At 45.9% G+C, this 21,819-nt stretch overlaps 1 protein-coding gene across 2 annotated transcripts in view; it reads right to left on the reverse strand.

Moving 5' to 3' along the window:
• Positions 1-21,489, reverse strand: part of KREMEN1 (kringle containing transmembrane protein 1) — a 54,130-nt gene extending 32,641 nt beyond the window's left edge. The window contains exons 1-3 of one of the 2 annotated variants that reach the window (XM_053927795.2): positions 21,275-21,489; positions 5,018-5,180; positions 1,250-1,341 (exon numbers count right to left, since the gene is read on the reverse strand). In XM_053927795.2, the coding sequence (XP_053783770.1) occupies positions 1,250-1,341; positions 5,018-5,180; positions 21,275-21,371 (352 nt within the window). In that variant the 5' untranslated portion in view covers positions 21,372-21,489. The remainder of the gene's footprint in view (positions 1-1,249; positions 1,342-5,017; positions 5,181-21,274) is intronic. The other variant, XM_053927796.2, reaches the window with a different exon arrangement.
• Between the last annotated feature and the right edge of the window lie 330 nt (positions 21,490-21,819).

Below are 21,819 nucleotides of genomic sequence, written 5' to 3' on the forward strand. Positions count from 1 at the left end.
GAAGCCCTTCCTTCTGGTCTTTACTGTTTTCTCAATTCTGGGACTGAATCAAGACACACTCAGGTTGGAAGGACAGTGAAGCCAGGGCCTAACTGGCAAGCAGTGCTGACACTTGGACGTACAACTTATGACAGGTGAGGACTGGGCCTGCAGCCCCAGTTTAGAAGGGGCCCTTTCCCCTTGAGGCATAAGAATCTGGACTGCTGGAGTGGGTGCGAGTGAGGGGCCCCAGCCACTCTGTATGTGCTGTATGTACAGGCTCCTGACCCGAGGAATGAGAAGCATGGCAGGGCAAGGAGTAGGTTTAAATAACAATGAAAAATAGCCCAGGCAGAATTACTATGAATGAGCTGTCCTGCCCTTCAACTCTGGGAACCGAGAAACCCTGCTCCTTTGGCATGTTTAAAAAGGTGTTTCAAACACTATCTTAGTAAGCTCCTTAGTACCGTATTTACTTTTGGCTTCTGTACTTTAAATCTTCCTAAATAAATAAATACGTACATAAATAAATCCTCCTACAATATTGTTTTAAAGTACCTCTCTAAGATCCCCTGTCACATCGTATATTTCCTGAGGGTCAGGGCATCTTTCTACGTTTGTATCTTGCATACCATAAACACCGAATATAGGAGTAAATGAGGGAATGGTTAGAAAACAGGCCTCACAGTAAAAGACTGAGGAAGGTTTTTTTTGGTAGCAGAAAGGGACAAGTCGTAAGTTTTCATAAAAAAACAACAGAACCTCTTTACGCTAATGTGAGGAAAAGAGCTATGACCTTAGCTCTGGAGGGTATTTAATTAGATATTTACTGAAAATCATTTTTCAGGGGACATAGCACATTAAATCCAAATAATAAGTAATGTCATAGCTTAGTTTTACTGTCTTCATTCATTCTAAAAAAAATATCATTCACAAAAGTACACGGTGTTTTTCCTGGCCTGCTATGGAGCTACTGTTGCCATCTATTGATGAAGGAAGAAGCATGAGGAAATTGAGTAGAAGTAGAAATTCTGCTTGAGCCTATCCACCAAGGGAATGGGATCCTGAGGGAGCCAGGCATCCCCATTTCTGAAAAGCTTCCACAAGAAAAGTGAAAATCCTCAGGCCAGGATGGCTTCTCCTTTCACCTGCCTCGCGAAATCCTCCTGCCTGAACTACCGGCCCTCTGGCCCTCTGGCAGCAGCCTTCCCACTCTGCACTCCTAGTGCTCAGGGCCCTGAAGACTGCAGGTGGTGCATTAGAGCCTTACTCTGGCAGGCAGGGATCTCGCAGTACTTCCAGTAGACGCCGTCCTCGTGCTCTGCCACGTAGCACCAGGGGCTCACATCTCCATCTGGGTTTCTGTTGGGGAAAAGGAGACACTGGTAACGTTTCCATCATGTTAAGTCAGCTGGCTGATTGCTTTTCAGTTTTACCAAAAAGGAACGCTTCAGCTTCTGTGATTTTTCATAACTGGTATATACCTCCATGCCACCTCTTATGATAGGAAAAATTTGCAACACCTTTCTCCTCCAACATGTACTTCAGAGTTTGGAGGCAGGAAGGGGTAGATGGGGAGTAAGCAAAGGTGATGTATGTTTATACAAATTCGCTACAGTGTAACCGGGACAAAGGACCACTGAACAAATCATGACAAACAGCGCTGGCGCCTGAAGTGGGGATGTGGCGATTTCCACGGCTGAGGGAGCGCAGGTACGTTCTCTGCTGCGGATAAGAACGTGATGACGCAAATGGTCAGGGTGGCAATTTGGTAATTCAAGTCGAAGCCCCTTTACTCGGCAATTTCTCCTTTAGTACTTTATTCTAAGGAAATCTTTACTTCCAAAGGTGTTCATTGCAGCATTTTTACAATACAAAAAAGTTAGAAACAACAACTAAGGATTGGTTAAATAAATATGTTATAGCCATATAAAGGAATGCTAGGCAGCTAGCTAAAATGTGGTGTAGAGACACATTTTATTAACATGGAAAATTTACATAATATAGTCTCCATTGACAAGATTTCACCAGGGTCAGGCTGGTCAACTTGTTTCATAGAAATGGGTCTTATTCCTATGTCAAAACCCTAACTTCTCAGAGAATTCTGAAGAAAACGAGGCCAAAGAGTTTCAGTCAGAACCTACGGTCCTGTAATCCTGGTACCAACTTCTGATACAGCAATAATATTTTTAAAAGATTAATTTTAGGCCCTGGCTGGTGTGGCTCAATGGACTGAGCGACGGCCTGCAAACCAATGGGTCGCTGGTTCGATTCCCAGTCAGAGCACATGCCGGGGTTGTGGGCCAGATCCCCAGTAGGAGGCATGCGAGAGGCAACCACGCATCGATGTTTCTCTCCCTTTCTTTCTCTCTCCCTTTCCCTCTGTCTAAAAATAAATAAAATCTTTTTTAAAAAAGAGATTAATTTCACATCTCTAAAAGAGTAGCTTGGCACAGATGCCCTTTAAGGACTTTTCAGCTCAGCGAGGCCATGACAACAGTGGGCAGCACTGCGGAGAGGGACAAAAACGGCAGGGTCACTGGGCACACAGAAAAGTCTCGCCTCTCTCCACGGCTCCCCGAGCTCCTTCATTTAGACTCAGGACACGGGAAACCTGACGCTCCAGTTAGGCCGGAAGTGGGCACGAGGACCCAGCTGCCGGAGCTTTGGAGCAACCCCTATCGGGCCTGAGAGGGGTAAGCCTATTGTGTGGCCCAGAAGATAAGACACTCCAAAGCACAAAGGATCCTTTTATTTGTGGTGCACAAAGGCAGGTGCCAGCGCCAACCCTGCTCCTCCGGTCTCCCTGTCTTCCCCTCCGATCCAGGTATGCCGAGCCCGGGAAAGTGTGTTCCCATCACTCGCCATCTCGCAGACATCTCAGCTGTGATAGATCTGGAAACATCTCACGAGACAAACACAGTGTCGGATGTCGGCTGAGAAATCAAAGTAGGAGAACTTGTACAAAGCCCTTCTTTAAACAGTATTTCACTGTCACTTTCCTCCGTCTATTCAGTGTTCAGCTTTGATGTAGTATTTGGTAAAGACCTTAGAAAACAACTGTTTGTTATCAATGTCAAAGCCATTCTGAAAAGCATCAGAACAGCCTAGTAAAGAACGATCAAGTTCATCTTTGACTTCACTGCCGTGCTAAAAACAAAAGGCCCAGACTCTCTGATGTGTTAACAATCAACAATTTCAGCTTCTCTTTTGGCAGGAGAAGCTGGTAGTTCAGGTCTGGAACATTCCATCAAATCAATGCAGGGGAGGGCTGCAGCCGACCAGGGCTAGGGAGGAAGGTGGTCATCCCAGGCTCTCACTGTGCACTTAATTTACTAGTGCATTTCTTGGAGTCTGTGGCGAGAACAGGGTGATGACCTATGAGAAAATATTTTTTTCATATACATGAAACCTCATTGGAAATTTCAAATTTACCTTAAAGTCAGACTTATAAACAGGAACTCTTCTGAGAAGACTTGTTTGATAGAAAGCAAGAGACACTTTAGAACAAGAATGTAAATAACTATGTAAAAAGAAAAAACAAACACTGGTTTTTCTTCCTAAATACTCTTCCCAGCCTAACTATTTCTATGAATAGAAACACTAGGGGGAGGAAATAGATGAGAAATGAAGTGGGCTTCAATTTTTCATTATGCAAAAAATTTTAATGAACATGTATAGTCTTGAAAATAAATTGTAAAAGAATTAATGAGCGTGTGTTACTTGCACAATAAAATACAGAAAACAGCAAAAAGTGAAGTAGCATATATATATAAATTGTCACCTCTGGGAAGTGGGGCTTGCTGGGGGGGATTTGCAGGGAAAGAAGTAAAATATGGGACTATAAACAATGTATGTCTGTAGTTTTTGAGAATTCTTTGGAAAAGCTTTTAATACTTTTATTGTAACAAACTAAAAAATAATGCCACAGGAGAAAAAAAAAACCAAACCAACAGAGGCACAAGCTGAATGCACAGGGATCATACACACAGACTACAGGCCTGGTGACTTCGAGACAACCACAGGGTCCTTGAGTGTTACCGAAAGTACTAGAGAGGGCAAGAGGCCAACGGTGTAGCCTATGCAATGCTGGCACCAATACGCTGGCTCAGCTGGGTCAACATGCCATGGTTGAATCTCCAACATATTGGGAGAACCGGGGACACCATGTGTGACTCAAAGCGCAGCTCAGGAACCGTCCTTCCCTGCCCCAGTGGCTCAGGAGGCTGTCCTTGCACCTGTCTTAATGACAGTTAAATGCAACACACTGCTGAGCCACGGGTCACATGGCCAGGGCCTTGGGTATAAACAGCTAAAACAAAGCTGTAACCAAAAGTGCTTAGAATTTTTGCTCTGCTCACTACAGACCAGTACTTTTTTTTTTCACTTGTTTTGGATCACTAATAGCTGAGAATCTGATCAAGGTCATGGCTAGTCTCCCTAGAAAATTGCAAGTTCACATCAAAGCACCGTAGGTCTCAGATTAGCAGCCCCTGCTAGAGTCAGACGAGTGAAGAGCAAAGCAACACCCCAGTCTATCGAAAGGAGTGAGGCTCACAAACTGGATGGCTCCCGCTGCTACCACAGAAAGGTTATCACGGGCTGGCAGAAAGTGGGTTAGTGCAGGCCAGCTTTTTATTTTGCTCAGAAGCCGAGGGATATTTGGGCCACAGATGGTGCTTTTGCTTGACTGCTACATTCACAGCAGCTTACGAAGCTTTGCTGTCTGTGATTGTCCACCGGTGGAAGGGCCAACTGAGAAACTCCCCCTCGAAGAGAAATGGAAGTGATCAGACAGGAAAGCAGAGTCCGGAACACCAGTATCAAAGCAACCCAAGGGGAAAAGAGTGGTGGCTTGCATGTGTGGCTGTGCACACGAGGTGTGAGAGAGAGATTTTAAAAAATAGTAACAAGAAAGGCCTTCTGAGTTGGCCAAAAGGGGACAAGAATGTGTTCCCTAGTTGTGAGCAAGGTTGGGAAAGATTGAAAAAGGAGACCAGAGATTTACTTTTCAAAGCACTCTGCGGCCCCATCTTACCTGCAATAGTTATGCTCGCCCAGGCCCCCCTCCCCGTTGGGGTATTTCAGAGTGTTGTACGGATGCTGGAAAGTCTCGTTCCAGAACAGACATGGCTTCCCGCCTTGTGGTGCTGTCCAGTTCTGCGTTCCCCTATAATCTGCACCATTGGCTGTGAAACACTCTAGGAGAAAGAAAAGACAGCGCAAACTAATTTTCTGGCAACATCTGTGGTCTCCTCCCTCTCTGGTTGATGTTTGTTTTGTTTGGACCCAGCTGGAAACGGATAGTGTCTTGCTAGATCCTGGACACAGGAAAATTAACCCTGCGAGGGCTGAGTAAATCCGAAGCGAGGCGCCCTCCAAGTGCTGGGCTAATCTTGGCACTAGTTTGTCTACATACACTAGGACGTTTTCCCTTAAAGTACACCGATCCCAACTAAGACACAAACAGGGCGCTGAAATGTACTGAAGCCCACGAAGTGCACCCCCAAATCCGGGAACAGTTGGTAAGAGCCATCCATGCGGAGTTCTGGGTGCTCGGAGGGGGTCACTGCTCTCGCCAGTGTCTCTGCGTGGTAACTAGAACCAGGGCACCAGCTGTAACTGAGCTCTCCCCTACAGTCTGAAAGACTGCAGTGACACTTGGATTTAATAAGACCATCGGACACAGCAATGCTTTGGAATCCCAATCACACGAGTCTGGGAATGACTCACATTCCCTGGTAATGAAGAACAGTTCTCCCCATGCCGTTCGAGATAGAGGGGCAACCAAACAGTCAACAGCAGGGAGGAAAGGCCGAGCTGGCATTTTCTCTCACCTGTTTCTGAAATTCCTGCCTACAAGACACACTGAACATGGCCTCAGATACATTTTGTAAAATGAAATAATACTCATAGGTGCAACGATGAGCTTCTAAAATCTTCTTCTCCGAGTCCGGGGGGATGGGAGCTGAGGCTGATAGGATTTCCCCCACATATTGCATGCATTAAGTCCACAGAGGTTCACGAGAAAGGCACAGTACAAAGAGCAATTTTTAAACATTAGCTTAGTTGAAACTGACAGATAGGAGCACTTCAAACACTTCTTTAAGATGCACCACTAGGAACGTGACAATCTGGGGGAGTTACACTAACATTTAGTTTAGAGCTTTCCTTATTCCCCTCTCTGGGCGTGCACTGACCTACGGCTTCCCGCACGAAGGGTCCCGTGGCGGCACACGTGCCTGCTCCGGCCTAGGCGTGAGCTCACTGTGAGCACATCTCTGTTCTACGAGATGCTTCTTTTAATACTTAGAAATCTATCCACAGGCCATCTCCCTCCCTGTACCCCCTTTCTCCCACTAGCTGGGCCCTGTGTTTTGTCTGGAATAGCATGGTTTTATGGACAGCCAAAGTAATCTGGAATTCCAGGCTGCACAGAACACTCTAGTACTTGATGGGACAGTCATATGTTATGATGTGTGACACTTCGTGTACCATGGCAACCAAACCCTCTACCAAGAGTCTGTGAATATAAAAAAGTTCAAAGGTAATTGAAGGAGGCAGCTCAGTGTAGCATGAAATACACTGAACCAAGAAACTAAGCCCTGGCTTTTCATCCTGGCCCTGCTGCTGACCAGCTGCGTGACCTTGAATGAATCACCACCATCCACATCACCACTAATGCTAACAGAGTGTTTTACCGTGTGCCAAGCTCTGTTCTAAGTGCTTTACAAACATCAACTCACCACCAAGCCAGTGAGGAGGTCCCTTGATACTGCCATTTTACAGATGAGGCAACGGGGGGTGCTCAACCACACCCTGTACTGCCTCTAGTAGAGCCCCCTCGCATCGTCCTTGTTTTCCCCTCTTCTCCCTTACCCCGCTTCCCGCTCATCAACAAATCCTGGTGACTTTCTTAAAATATACACCCTGAAGCCAGCCTCTCCTCTCTGTCCTGGGTGCCACCACTTCAGTCCCCTTCACCATCCGAGGACAGTACAGCCAGCCTTGTTCAGGCCTCGCAGCTTCCACTTTTCCACTTCTGTGATCCGTTCTCCGGAAGACATGAGTACTGGGAACAAAACTCAAACCCTTCCACCTTGTCTGCAAAGCTCCCGTGATGTGGCCCCGACCCTCCCTCCCACCACCCCAAGCTCGTCCCCCAGTCGCTTGCTGTCCTCCAGCCACACTGTCTGCTTTAACTCTGTCAGCACCCCACATATGTCCTGCCCGAAATGTCGCTCCCCCAATACTTGCCATGTGCACTACACATCACCTCCTCAGAAAAACCTTCCCCAACACCTCCACTCCTACTTTCTGCCCATAGTCTGTCTGCTTCGTAGGGTTGTGTATTACTTGCTGGAGAGCGAAAGAGAGGGGGGAGTGATACTGAGTGTACGACTGTGTATACCACCCTAGAGCCCTTTCCCAATGGCAGGGTTAGAGAGGGGCCCGGGAACCTGTATTTCTATAAAGCTGCCCATGTGATTCTGTCAACTAATCAGGTTTGAGAACCAGTAGATTAGATAATTCTAAGACCATCAAGCCAATCATTACCAATTACTAGAATTTTAATTGCTATGTGTAATTACATCTTTTCTCTCCTATGAGTGGCTGAGGAGTGGCCCAGAAGCCAGAAATGCAGGTCTTTGCAACAGACAGCAACCTGTAGGGTGGTGGGGTCAATGTTCCCAGAGGCTCAGGTAACTGGATTTGTAACACAAAAGAAGGTGGCGGCCGTCCACACCTGTGTCAGTCCTCATGCGTGGGGGCAAGGTGGCATCTGAGAGAGGGAATGGGGAGGCACAGGCTCGTTTGCTTTACTGTTGCTCCCAGACTCGATCTTGTTCTCATTACGTTACACTAGGGAAACTGAGGAAATGTGCGAGATTTTATGATTATTTTTTGAACAGACTTGCCCAAGGCATGTCAGTTGTGAAAAAGAGCAAGAAAAACAAACTTGAGTCCTCTAGATGAAAGTTATGCGTGCATCCTGATTTCATCAGGACACGAGGGTGTGGTACTAGGTAATGAGAACCCCGACTTCCTTATTTTCTGCTGCTATGAAACTGACATAAGCTTTGGCTAGATAGGCAAGGAGTGGCTTAAACCAATGAAAAATAAAATGCCACACGGCCAGCTGTATATTTATGCATTCAGTGGAAGCAAACGAGCAAGGGCAATAGATAGAATCTCTAGGGCGTTATTCATTAATCCATCCAACAAACATACAGTCCACACTTACTGGGCGCTGTTCAGAGCACGGTGTCTGCAGTGGCGGACACCACATTCATGGGGCTTATGTGCTAGTGGCGGACATGCTCACAATAAACCAACCAAAATTGACATCACATAGTGAGAAGGGTTATAAGGAAAAATGAAGGGGATGGAGATCAATTGGTGGGGGGTTTTCTTTTAGATGGGATGGATCAGGAAATTCCTGGAGAAGAGGAGATGTTCGAGCGGAGATATGGATGAAGGGAGGAAGCAAACCACGTAAGTGATGTGGGAAGTGTTAACAGCAGAGGGCAAAGCAGATGGAAACCCCCTGCAAGCAGGAATGTGCCTGGCAGGCTTGGAGAACTATGAGACACCTCCTCCAGTGTGACTGAAGTAGGGCAGGTGGTGGGGAAGGGAGGGTGGGAAATGAGGAGGAGGAGGCAAGCAAGGCCAGGACAAGTAAGATCTTGAGGGTTGTTATGTAAATTAGACTTTGGCTTTTGTTCTAAATGTGAGGGGAAGCCATTGGAGGGTTTTAAGCAGAGAAATGGCATGATCTGACTTACTTTTTAATAGAACCGTCTAGCTGCTGGGTGGATGAAGAATAGTAGAGAGGCAAGAAGTCAGCAGGGAGACCAGGTAGGGTCAATGGTTTCTGCAGAAGACGGGCTAGAAAGAAGAATCTGGACCATGGTGGTAGCTGGAGCAGTGAGAAGTGCCTGGATTCTGGTTGTATCTTGAAGCTCGGGGTTTGAATACAGGGTCTCGGAGAAAGAGGAGTCAGGTGCAACCGCAGAGGTTTGGGCCTAAGCAACTAGGTGAGTGGTGGTGACACCATTTACTACAGTGGGGAGGACACGAGAGGGGCAGAATAATATCTTGGGTTAGAACCAAGGGTTTGGTTTGTATCAGTTAAGTTTGAGACACCTTTCTGAAAATTGGATGGAGATATGGAGCAAGCAGAACACTATATAAGCCTGCAGTTGAGGCACGAGGCTGAGGTTAGGGCTAGAAATGTGCTGGCAGCAGCACCTCTGTGTAGAGAGAGCAGGGTTACTGCATGTGGAGAGAGGAGACATCCGGGCCTGAGCCCGGGGCCCTCCGACATTCCAGGCTCGGAAAGAGGAGGGCCTGGGATGATCACAGGAAGAGCACTGGGGAGGTAGGAGAAAAGGTGAGAGAGCCCGTGGGTCTTGAAAGTCAAGGGGGAAGGTGTTTTGAAAAGGAAGGAATACTAAACTGTGAAAACAGAGGAGCTTTTATTTCTTCCCTGTCTTCTCTAGCTAGATCCCAATTACTTCACAGAATTCATTGCTGTTCGACCTCACCTTTCCACCAAAAAACTCCAAATCTTTTGTTTTGGGGATTGAATGAAAACAGTTCAATGTAAGCCTGGCAGAAACTTAGTAATACAGCAGAAAACTTCCCTGATAAAAACTTCCAAGGCTGGTATCAAAACACTCAGAAGATTAATTCTACCTTTCCAAGTTGGAAATTCTTCTTTTCCCCCATCGCCAAAATCTTCCAAAGTATGGCAGATGGCATTTATTTTAAAAATTGGGGATGATAATTTTATTAAAATTCCGAGGTATGTAGAATCATAGCAGGGGGTACAAACCCTCAGTTGAGAATCGTAAGCAAGTGGTTTTGTGCAATGTTTTCCGTACATCCTGCTACTGTGTGAAGGCCTGAACTCCCCTGGTAGGGAGGTCTGAGGGCAGAGACTCTGGGTGAACGCTCCAACTCCTTCACGGCTAATAAAACTAGCTGGAGTTTTGTTTTGTTTTGTTCGTTTTGTTTTATCATAAAACTATTATTGTTTATTCTGCTTGGAATTTAGAAGGGCTGGGTATAAAGAAAAGACCGATTGACTAATGGCATATATTTATATATTCTAAACTTTAATATCTATACTTCAAATCCCATAGGATCTCACACACATGCTGTATGTAAAATTATTTGAAGATTTCAATTAATTTACAGGCTCAGCATGCAGAAGACCTACAAATATGTCCAAACATATTTTCCACATTACAGTTCTCAAAGTCAGTCTGTCTAATGATTTAATGGGAAATCGCTTAATGTGAATAAATTGCACATACTGAACTAGAGGGTTGCAGCTAGTTCCACGTAAAGGGACAAAGGTTATTAAGCAGCGAAGGGGGCCCGGACTCTCACTACTATGGCTGTCTGACTGCAGAGCTGAGCATCGCCTTTCTCCGGGTAGGAGGAGCACTCAGGGTCAGCGAAGAGCACTGATGAGCGAGAGCGAGAGCTCTGGCTCCGGCTTGGCCACTCTCTGCTGCCTTGGTGCACAGCACACCCTTCCTGCAACTTGTGTTTTTTTATCTCTGAAATAAAGGGGGTTGACTAGATCAGGAGACCTAATTATTTTAGGAAGGTTATCAGGTCTAGACTAGAGAGAGGACCATTTCGAGATGGGGGGGCGTGGTTCTACACACATAATACACTGAGAATCACTGGAATAAAGAGGAAATGACACCAGTTAAGTAGTTTACACTGTGCGGTTTCAGGAAATCACCTGGACACTTTGGGCCTCAGTTTCTTCACCTGTGAAATGAGGGGATTTGAACCACATGGCCTCAATGTCTCTTCGCTCAAATGTCAAGATTCTAATGAAACAGAACTGAGGTTCAGAAGTCTGAGGTGATGTGACTATAAAGGATTGACAGCTCAAAAGCCCATTCAGGCTTAAAATTCTCTAATTCTACATGTTTCTCTAGTGGAAGTGAGATTCTACAGTAAAAAAGTAACTCACCACTCATGTGGACCCTCCCTCTGAAAAGGCACTTAAGCACTCTTTTTGCTTAGAAGAAACTACATCTTTAACAAATAAATTCAAAAGAAAAAAGAAAAAGAGGGGAAACCTATAGGGTAATAGGGACTCAGGAGACACATCCTGGCTTAGGGCCTGATTTAAACTGGAGAACACCCCGATGAGAACCACAGAAATCTGAACACTGATTGACTGGATATTTGATGATATTAAAGTATTATTGCTAATTTTTCTAAAGTTAATAAGAGTAATAGTACTATTACTATGTTTTTAAAAAGTTTTTATCATTTAGGGATACATACTAAAATATTTATAGATGAAATGATACAACATATGACATTTGTTACAAAATATTCTAGTTGAGGGAATGAAGGGGGTATAAATAAAATAATATTGGCCACGGTTGATCATCGTTGAAGCTGAGAGATGGAGACATAAGATTTCCTTATACTCTTCTATTTTTGTGCATGTTCTAAATTTCCCATAATAAAAGTGTTGTAAAGGACACCTTGAAAATGGTTATTAACATGTTGTTTTACAATTAATCTACCTTAGTTTCTTTTCACGAACTATAAACAAGCCCTGGTTGTTGTGGCTCAGTGGATTGAGTGCTGGCCTGCGAACCGAAGAGTCACCGGTTTGATTCCCAGTCAGGGCACATGCCTGGATTGTGGGCTGGGTCCCTGGTGGGGAGCACTTGAGAGACAACCACACATTGATTATTCTCTCCCTCTCTCTCCCTCCCTTCCCTTCTCTCTAAAAATAAGTAAAGTCTTTTAAAAAAGGAACTACAAACAAAATCAGCCATAAATCCAGTCATCTAAAATCAAGGTAGACATTCACATGTCACGTTCTTGGACTACATATTAACAGTTCAGATGACCATGGAACAAGCTATGCTTTTGCCCAAAGTAGAACTGCCACAAAATAATCACTGTAACTTTTAAATTACAAGGAGTTTTTTCCATTAAAACATCTTTTGGATATTCTTTTTCATTCAAGAAAACAGTGTCCTTAAAACCAGTAAAAGAAAAAAAGGCCAAGCTTTTCAAAGTTATTTTAACTAAAAAATCTATACTTTGGGATGGGAACTTGAGGTTTATCTCTTCGAATTTCCAGTTTATTCATCTCTATTAACAGATGGAAAATTTAATTATTTAAAAGGCTATTCCAAAAGTAAGCATAAAACCAGAGGTTTAAAATCAGAAGACCTGTGAAAACACTTCAGGGAGAGGTACTTATTATATATTATATAAAAATTTGAAAAAACACATAATTATCGAGACAAAGAAGCCCAGAATGCAGTGCTGCTTGGGTGTCACTATTTTGCCGTCTGGCTCACATGTTAAATACACTTTACTCCTACCCGGGCAGGACCCACTGCACATGGTGAAGCACGAGTGTTTTTGCCAGGAATAGTCACCATGCATATGCAGTAGTGCTTAAGGAATTTATATTTACCATTTAGGATATTACAAACACATAAAATCATCAAATTGAAAACTAAAAGGCAGTTTTTTAAGAAAGAATCTAGCTCTGTAACATAAGCAGATAGAGTAGGCCAAGCCTCAGTTAAAGAATGGACTCACCAGAACTCTTGATTAACCCTGGATTTTACTGCCAATCCCACCAGAACATTTTCTATCACATTTTGGGGATGGTACCTCTCCTGATATAATAATATATGAGAACAAATTGATCTGCTTCAATCTCAAAAAAAAAATTCACACTAGAAATAGTCTTCACATAAAGAAGTTTTAAAGCTCAAAGTCCAGTTCTCTGATGGACAATAACTTCATGCACACAAACAAACAAAAAACTAGACAACGATTTGAAAGCACAAGATCTAGAATAGTTAGCACTATACTCCTATAGAAACCAGGGGCTCGAAAACCAGCCCCAAGTGCCCGCTGCCACAGCTCTTACAAGACTTGATGACCTTGAACTGTAATGGCTGAAGAAGAACCTGGCCCTGCTTCCACTAGCCTGTGACTTTCTTGAGCCACTCTCTCATCTTCGTGCCCTTAACAACTACAGACCACACAGAACACGCCTGGCAAACGTTTGCTTAATGAGGGAAGCAGGTGCATGGGGAGCTGGAGGGTGGAAAAAAACCCATTTACAGACATATTCAGAGTGCCCCATTTCCTACCAAATTGTGTCTCTAGGCTAGTAATCATGACTTACCTAGGGAAGTTTATGCAAATCAAGTATTTGAAAAGTAAAATACTTGCTATTTAAACCAGGGGAATCTTCTATTTAAAAAAAAAAAAAAGCCTATGGTGAAGCCACTTGTAGTAGGGAACAATCAACACCTTTGAAATGAGTACACATTTTTACATTCTGAGTTTGCTTAAGCAGGAGATGCGTGGCTCAGATCTACACTTTGCTTCGCCATCTCCAGAGCAACCCTATTTCACACCATCTGAAACTCTCCATCAGTCCAAAAGGAGATCAAATAAACTGACATAATCCAGCTTCTGGGCAAGTTCTATCACTATTGTCTGTGCTCTATTTTTAAATTCAGATGGCTAGAAATTTCTCCAATAATGGTGTCCTGGAGGGCAGCCAATGTTCCATGGAAGCCAGCCTCTGGGCTACTCAGCTTCCCTCAGTTGGGATGAGATGGCCAAATAATACAAGAGTTCTTGGGTGGGGAGCTGACTGCCAGGTACATAGCATATCTTCATGTCTTTAAAGCAAAACCTGAAGCAACAGAGTTGTAGTCTTCTATGAAATGGCACAGGGATGAGTCCTAATCAGAGATGTTGGGCAGGTAGTAGGCAATTGATAAGCACTTATTAGTTGGTCTCAAGATAAAAATGACTTAAGTGGCACGTTTCCAAGTGCTGACCAGGGAGTCGGTTTGGAGCAGAAGGAAAGACTCAGTGGTAGCAATGACCTGTAAGCAAGAACAAGCAGTGCGGTCATCTCTAGCCACCCAGAGTAATAAGGGCAGCGGTGGCCAGCAGTGTGATTTGACAGTCAAAAGTTTAAAGTTTCGTGTAATGTTTCATGGATGTAGACTAGGGTTGCCGGATTTTGCAAATGAAAATACAGGATGCCCGGTTAAATTTGAATTTCAGATAAACAAAGAATTGCTTTTTAAGATATTGAAGTATTCATTGTATGAGACAGACTTTTACAAAAAAATGATTCACTGTTTATCTGGAATTCAAATTTAACTAAGTGTCCTGTATTTAATCTGGCAATCTTAGTCTAGCAGTAGAAACAGAGAGTGAATCACAGATCTCCTAATTCCATCAAGATTTCCGAAACACTGTTTACAAAAATGCTTAGTGAGCTTTAATACAGATAATGAAGAATCACTTTCTTGAATAAAAATACGATATTGAACAGAGTTGCCTACTCTTGGGACAAAGGGAAGGGAAGGACAAAAGAACAATACAGTTGGGACAGGGTTTCTCGACCTCAGCACTACTGACATTTTGAGCAGGATAATTCTTTGCTGTGGGGCTGTCCTGTGCATTCCAGGATGTTTAGCGCTATCCCTGGCCTCTACCGGCTAGACGCCAGTAACACATCCCACCCTACCCTGAGCTGTGACCACCAAAAATGTCTCCAGATATTGCCAAATGTCCCCATGGAACAAAACCTCCACTAGTTGAAACCACTTAATTAGAAGAAATGGTCAAGTAAACAGAAAGCGTCATATCCATTTACCAGCGGTCAGATAACAAACGATTCTTCTCAAGGGAGAGATTTTCAACTCGCCCCAGGTCCCTTCAAGCCCCTAACAAGGATGAGAAGGCCTAGTCACTGCAGCGAAGACCATCAGAAACCCTTCAGCTGCCAGAAGTGCTTAAGAAGAATCTTCGGTGAGCCAAGCCAATGAAGCTCCGCATGGCAGTGCACGCATCACACAGCAAGCAGGGCGTCGCACCCAGCCTTTGAAGACGTTCCTTTTAAGTTAACCTCCCTTCCAACTCAACTTTTTCCAAATCTCTTCCTGCCATTTGGAAGTTGAGTGATTCTCAGCTGAAAAGGCCTGTATATACGAGGTGCAGATGGCAGCAGTTACGGCCCTCACCAGATGCTGCAGTCTCTAATTTGATTGAAAGGATATAATTAGACAACAGAAACACTTTAATGAAAGAGCAAAACATGGAGGGAGGGAAGGATTGAAGGCCCTTAACTGATGCCAAAACACCCACCAGTAATAGAGGCTTTGAGTCTGGGGAAAGGGAAGGGGAAAGCCCCTTAAAAGGACAGTCCCCATCCTGTTTATTTCCCCACAGAAATAGGAATAGGGATTTTATTATTGTAGATTTCCACTGTACTTTATGTGGGAACAATCTGATTAAAACCAGAAGGGTCTTCAGAAGAACATCAAAGAGAAACAAATATGGCTTCTGTGGTCATTATTAAAAATATTTTTACCAGCCCAATAATTTTCTTTGAAGATGAATTTTTATAGATTGAGCAGCAGCAAGTAATTTACATACTGTGATGGCATTGGTTAACAAACCCTACTATTCTAGAAGAGAACTACTTAGTTGCCATATTTTCATCCAATTTTAGGACACCAAGGAACATGGAGAGCCATTTAACATATGTTTGGGAGGAAACCATGTAGAGTGAGTCCTAAATGCTGATGCAGCAACTATTTTGAATCATCGTTAAAAGTTGCCTAAGCTGTTTTTACTATTTGCTAGCTTTCAGACTTTGAGTATAATGTTCTGGTTCTAACCAAGAATCTGACCAAACTGAAAGAAATCCAGCCCTCAAAACCCTGAAGTTGCTAATGTGCTGTGACACTCGAGTTTGGAAGTGGCTGCAGCCTCAGCCCACTAGAAGCAAGGCTCCGCCCTTGTGGTAAATTGAACAATAAAAGTTTAATGCTTTGTCAGGGATTAAACCAGTGGCAAAAGAAACTAGACACTGGGCCCTGCAGAAGGGCAGCCCTGAGTGGGTCCTGTTATCACTGGGTGGGAGAGAGGTAACCTTGCCTGTGAGGTGGCCTAAAATCTTTTGTCTGCTAGATGCTTCCTAGAACCCAACTTTATTCCTCTTCAAACCGGTACAAGTTCAGGCTAGGGAGATGCTTACCTAGAAAGAAGATTAAAAGTAGTGGGGGGAACCCTGGCTGGGTAGCTCAGTTGGTTAGAGCATTGTACTGATATGCCAAGATTGTGGGTTCGATCCCCAGTCAGGGCACATACAAGAATCAACCAATGAGTGCATAAATAAGTGGAATGACAAATCAATGTCTCTCTCTTGCTCGCTCTTGCTCTCTTTCTCCCTTATTCTAAAATCAATAATTTAAAAAAAAAGCAGGGCAAGGATGGACACCTCCTTAGAGGAGGAGAAGGCAAGTTTCTCTAGAGTGGCTATCTTTGAGTAGTATAAATACTCTTATGACATTTTTCCACTGGCCTCCTTCCTTTCCCCTTTCAGTCCGAATCCAGGATAATATCTCAGAGGTGATGTCTGGAGAAGTCCTGCCATCTTGACAGGAAGACACTGAAGACGAGACAGAGAGAGAGAGAGAGAGAGAGAGAGAGAGAGAGAGAGAGAGAGTCAGAAAGAGAGAAAGAGAGAGAGAGAGAAAAACAGGCTTTTCCTCCTAGACTAATACTTCCACGTTCCAGCTGGAGTCTCAAGGTCTAACAGAATATGGAAGGAATGTCAATTATTGTTCTCAGGGACTGCAGAGTGAGCCAGCCAGGAACAGGGCCTTGAGCAAATCTCACTTCTAAACCTGTATAGGTAGTTTTCTAAGGGACACATTCACTTCCTCCTCTGCTGTCCTTATTCAGGAGGCAAAAACTCAGAAAAGAAGCTACAGACCCAAACTCCCGCCCTCTCTCAAGTGTTTTGTATTAACTGTTCCACAGCACAAACACAATCAAGTTGGTATGTTTGAATGTTTCATTTTGTTTTTTTCAAAAATGTTTTAATTAAAACAAAATAACCAGCCACGCTAAGCACATTGTTGTCTTTTAAAGGCCACTTTAAAAATGACAATAGAACCATGGAAATAAAATTCAACTGTTCAGGAAAGTCACAGAAATTTGTTTTCTTCTTCTTTCTTTTTTTTCATGGCTGTTTTCCTAAGTCTCAGGGCTGGTGCCACCTGCTCCCTGGGCTTTCTCTGAGAAACAGATCTCTCAACGGTTGGTTCCAAGCAACATCTGCATAGCTGAACAAATCGTGGGCCAGTTCCAAGGCAGGCACTATTTTCCTTATGTAGTGAACACTGAACCAGACTGAGTTTCTTTGTAAAGCATTTTTTAAAGGTCTTTTTAAAGATCCAAATACATGCGCATGAGCTTCCCCCGCCCCGCCCAACATGTATCTTTCTAAAAATTTTTTGGTAAAATGTACGTAACATAAAATTTACCATTTTAATTATTTCTCCCATATGTCTTTTAAAGTTAGTTAACAGTAAAAGGTTCATTCATTCACCAAGTCAAACCTCCTTGTCACCTTTCCAGACCAGTGAAAAAAATCAATACATAGGGACCTACCGCAGAACTTGGCAACGCACAGCCTGTGGGCCAAACCTGGCCCAGTGCCTGTTTTCGTACAGCCCCGTGAGCTAAGAATGGTTTTCAAACCTTTAAATGGTTGAAAACCATCAAAAGAACAATTTGTGTGACATAAAAATGACATGAAATTCAAATTTCAGTGTCCATAAAGTTTTATTAGAATCCAGCCGTGCCGACTCATTTACATTTTGTCTAGGGCTGTTCTGCTCTACACAGTCAGAGTTGGGTAATTGCACCAGAGGGGGTATGTGGCTCACAAAGCCCAAATTATTTAGTTTGGCCCTTTACGAAAATATTTGCTAACACCTGACCTGGTGCCTCAGACGGGACTATAGGCTCAAAAATTCGAGACTAAAGTTGGTATATTGCCCATTACCAAAAATCTCTAATCTGTATTAGGAAATTATTTAAAGCAACATATTTTATCTTCATTATTAATTGCTGTTGATCCAACTGTGCTAAATCATACATATTTAATAATATCTATATTAAGTGCACCAATTTGCTGTTTATTAGTAACGAGAATAAATGGAACTACTTTTTGTGTTAAGATCTATAAAAGGCCTCACTGTATATCTCAAAATTAAACAGCTTTGTCTAGGGGCCAAGCCAAATTTCCACAAAAAGACCAGGCTTCTTTGATACCAGGTGAGTTTTGACAGCTTTGTGTTTCTTAAAATAGTCAAAGAATAAACGTGACTGACTGGCAAGCGTGTCAGCCCACTTCACTCCTCTCAGCCCCTGTGTTGCATACAGGTAATCCGATTACCATTAATGAAGTCCCCAAGAAGGACAGGGCTCTCTATACAGTATGAAACTCTCACTGTTAACAGGACAGATAGGTTTCACGGCCAGATACACTGCTGGCTAATGGGATGAATTGTAGATGAGGAGTTAGAGGAGAATGAGCATCAGCTATAGAAGGCCGTTCACGGCCTGTGTAACCCGAGTTGGGAAACTCTGTTGCTACACACCTGAGAGTCAAATGTAGTGAAATACCCAAGCAGGTCGTTTGCCTTTGACAGAAAACTCAGATAGCCAAAGTCCGCCCAGGCTTCTCTGTTCTTCCTACCTCTTGGTTCTCCCTGCAGGTCAGTAAATTCCAGATGGGAGCTCACTTTGAGAAACCCATGAGCTCCATGGCCCTGACTTCTTTCCTGCTTCAAAGGGAGTCTAGATTCCACCATTAATCTCTATCTTCCTCCTATCAGTTGTGAAGGAAGGAGAGAATCTTAAAGGAAGAATGGAGAGGAGAAGGAAGATCATTTGGGGTTGGCTACACACCGTAATTAGAAGTAGCATTGGTGGGGAATGAGCTAACTGTTTCTATAAAGTCAGCATTCAAAAATGCAAACCACCAGTAATTTAAATATTACAAAATTGTACAGAATGTAAGTACTGAAATAATTTTTTCCATCCACAAAATTCTAGAGAAAATTACAGTATCAAAAAATATAAAATGGCAAGTTTGGCATATCATCAGAATAAAACTTTTTTTTTTTCTAATTGGAGAGGATTTTAAGAACCAGTGGGTAGACTCTAGGTAGGCTGTGATGCTTAAGACAACATGGTATCTTCTTAAAATTGCTTTCTGGAACTAAAGAGGAAAGGTCACAAAAACACTGATTTACCAGAGGAGGAAAAAAAGAGCTGATGAGGCTCAATGAACTGGGATTTTGGGCCATTTATCATACATCCTTTCACAATGGTTATTTAGCTGTCCCTACCTCAGACTCCCAGATAAAAGCAGACCAACGTCTGAGGCCCAAACTATGTAAGGGCTGCTGCATTTGGCCCTTCCTAGGAAAGCAAAGGTGCCTGGGGAAAGGACGCCACCTTCCAACAAGTGTAAGCAGAGTGTCGTCTCACTGAGCACTTTTCAGAGCGATTGCTCTGCCCCTTCCAGCAGTGAACCCGTTCATTTCCACCAGTATACGTCTCTCTCCTCCGCAGACATCAAATCCTGACCACACAGATGGCAAACTGGTGCTAAGGGGTTACTAGGTTACAGTTATGTTGACACATCTTGGCTCTCAGAAAGTTCCTCCTTCATTCCTCACATACGGCAACCAGTAGAAATGATCAAACTTGTGTAGAAGTTTGTGTAGAGGTCCCCTAGAAGGCCACCACCAATCACTCAGAAACCACTTCTTAAGCTGAAGATTTACAGTACTTAGAGACCCCCCCCCCCACAACCAACCAACCCCTTCTACTGAACTAAAGCCAAGCTTTGCCTTTTACAGGGATTAATCAGACTGGAAGCTCAGAGCATTCTCAGGGCAAATAAGGTGTCTAGCACTTGGTGAACTGTGAAGCGCTATAAAAAGTATTATTAAAATGTTTATTGACTGCCTTCTGTATGTGGGTGTGTACCTGCAGTGTATCACTTAATCGTCACAACACCCTGCAAGGGAGTTATCATTATTCCCCCTTTGCAGAGGAGGAAAGGGGGGCTCAGAGAGCTGGAGGCATGGCCCAAAGTCACCCTGTACGTGACAACACCAAGTCCTCTCTTTTTCACTGATCCCAGCCGGTAAGTAAACAACGCAACTCTGAGTTTTCTTTCAGCAGCAGCAAAATCCTGTCTTTCGAACACAGCTTGCGACTTTGGGTGGAGAACCCAGAGCTGGTCTTCATACTCGGGCAAACCCAAACCAGCAATGAACTCTTGCCTTCTTTCCCACTAAAGCCCGATTCTCGACACCCAAACGACCTGCAGAGAAATACAACTGGGCCTTCTTGCCCGGTCTTGAACTTGGAGAGTTCCTGCTACAAGGAAGGATGTGTATGGACGCTAAGCAAAGTCCCAGCTTCCATCCTGGTCCAGGGCCCCTCCTCGGGAAGACCTGGCCTTGGCCTTGGCCTGGGGAGCGGGAGACCCTATTCAAAGGGCGGGGCTACCCGGGAAACGGGGCGCTGATCGCACCCTCAGGATGAGCACCCTAAGCTCTGTAGTTCCCCATCACTCCGTCCGTCCTTCCTCCCTCCTTCCGAACAGGACCGGCACCCAGTCACCGGGCAGTTCAAAGCGGCCCCGAGGGGTAGGAGGGGCGGTCCAGCTGAGCCCAGCGGGTCGTCCCGGGACCCGGACCTGCCTCCTGCCGAGCGGGCACGTCAACTCGTTTCCTCGCCAGGCAGAAGTTACGGCCTTGGGCCAGCGGAGCCGGGCAGCCGCTCCTCTCCCGTCCGCACCCGTCCCGAGCGAGGCGCTGGGGTCCCCGCGGGTGCAGGGGGCGCGGGGGCGCCGTCGTGGGGCTGGTGGAGGGGATCCTGTCCCGGGAGGGGGTGTCGCTGAGTGGCTTGGGGAGGGGGTGCAACGTCTCGAGGCGGGGGGGGGGGGCGTCCCGGACCGAGGAGGGTCGCTGAGGGACTGAAGGACGGGATCCCAGGGCGTACAGAAGCCGAGGGGGCGTCCCTGCCCGGGGGAGGCGCTCAGGAACTTGAGCTGGGACCCCGGGTCCTGGGACAGAGACGTCCCAGCCCCGGGGGCGTCGCTGGGAAGTCTGGCGAGGGGGTCACGGGAGGATCTGAGCAGAGAGGGGCTCCCAGGTGCTGAGGCAGGTGGGCACCAACCCGGCCGCGGGCGTTGCTGAGGGGCCTGGGGGGAGTCCCGAGTCCTGAGGCGGGGTGCTGGCTTGGCCCGAGGGGCGTCGCCGAGGGGCTTGGAGAGGGAGTCCCGGAAGGTAGTGGCGAGGGGACGGGGCCCCCCAGGCGGGCCCCACGGGCGGGTCCTGCACTGGGCTGGTGTCGGGGGTCACTCACTCACCGGGTCGGGGGCCGGGACCAGGGCTGGGCGCCGGCCGGGCCGCCAGCGTGAGCGCGGCGGCGGAGAGCAGGGCGAGGCGGGCGGCGGGCGGCGCCATGGGCCGTCAGTGCGGGGCCCCGGGGCGCGGCCCGGGGGAGAGGGGGCAGCGCAGGGAGCCGGGGGCGGCCATCGGAGCGGGACGCGGGGCTGGAACGTGGCCCCGCCCCGGCCCCCGGCCGCCCCGCCCTCCCCAGCGCCGCCACCGCTCGGGCCGCCCCAGGGCCTCCCGGCTACACTGCGAGGCCCGAGAGGCGGAGCCGACTGCGCACGCCCGCTCGACCCCACCCGCAGGCCGCGCCTGCCACTCACGCGCCAGGCCCCGCCCACATCTCCTCCTCACCTGAGCCCGCCCCCGCGGAGCAGTTTATTGGTCCGATCGGGGGGCGGGGCCAGCAGGTGAGGGGCGGGGAGTTTGGGGCCCCGCCTTCGAGCCACCAGGGTATGGTTTGGCCCGGGCTGGAGCCGGCCCGGCGCCCAGTGACCTCCGTTCCACCCTCACTCGGGTC

Source organism: Desmodus rotundus, chromosome 7, assembly GCF_022682495.2.
Source record: "Desmodus rotundus isolate HL8 chromosome 7, HLdesRot8A.1, whole genome shotgun sequence".
Classification (NCBI taxonomy): Eukaryota; Metazoa; Chordata; class Mammalia; order Chiroptera; family Phyllostomidae; genus Desmodus; species Desmodus rotundus.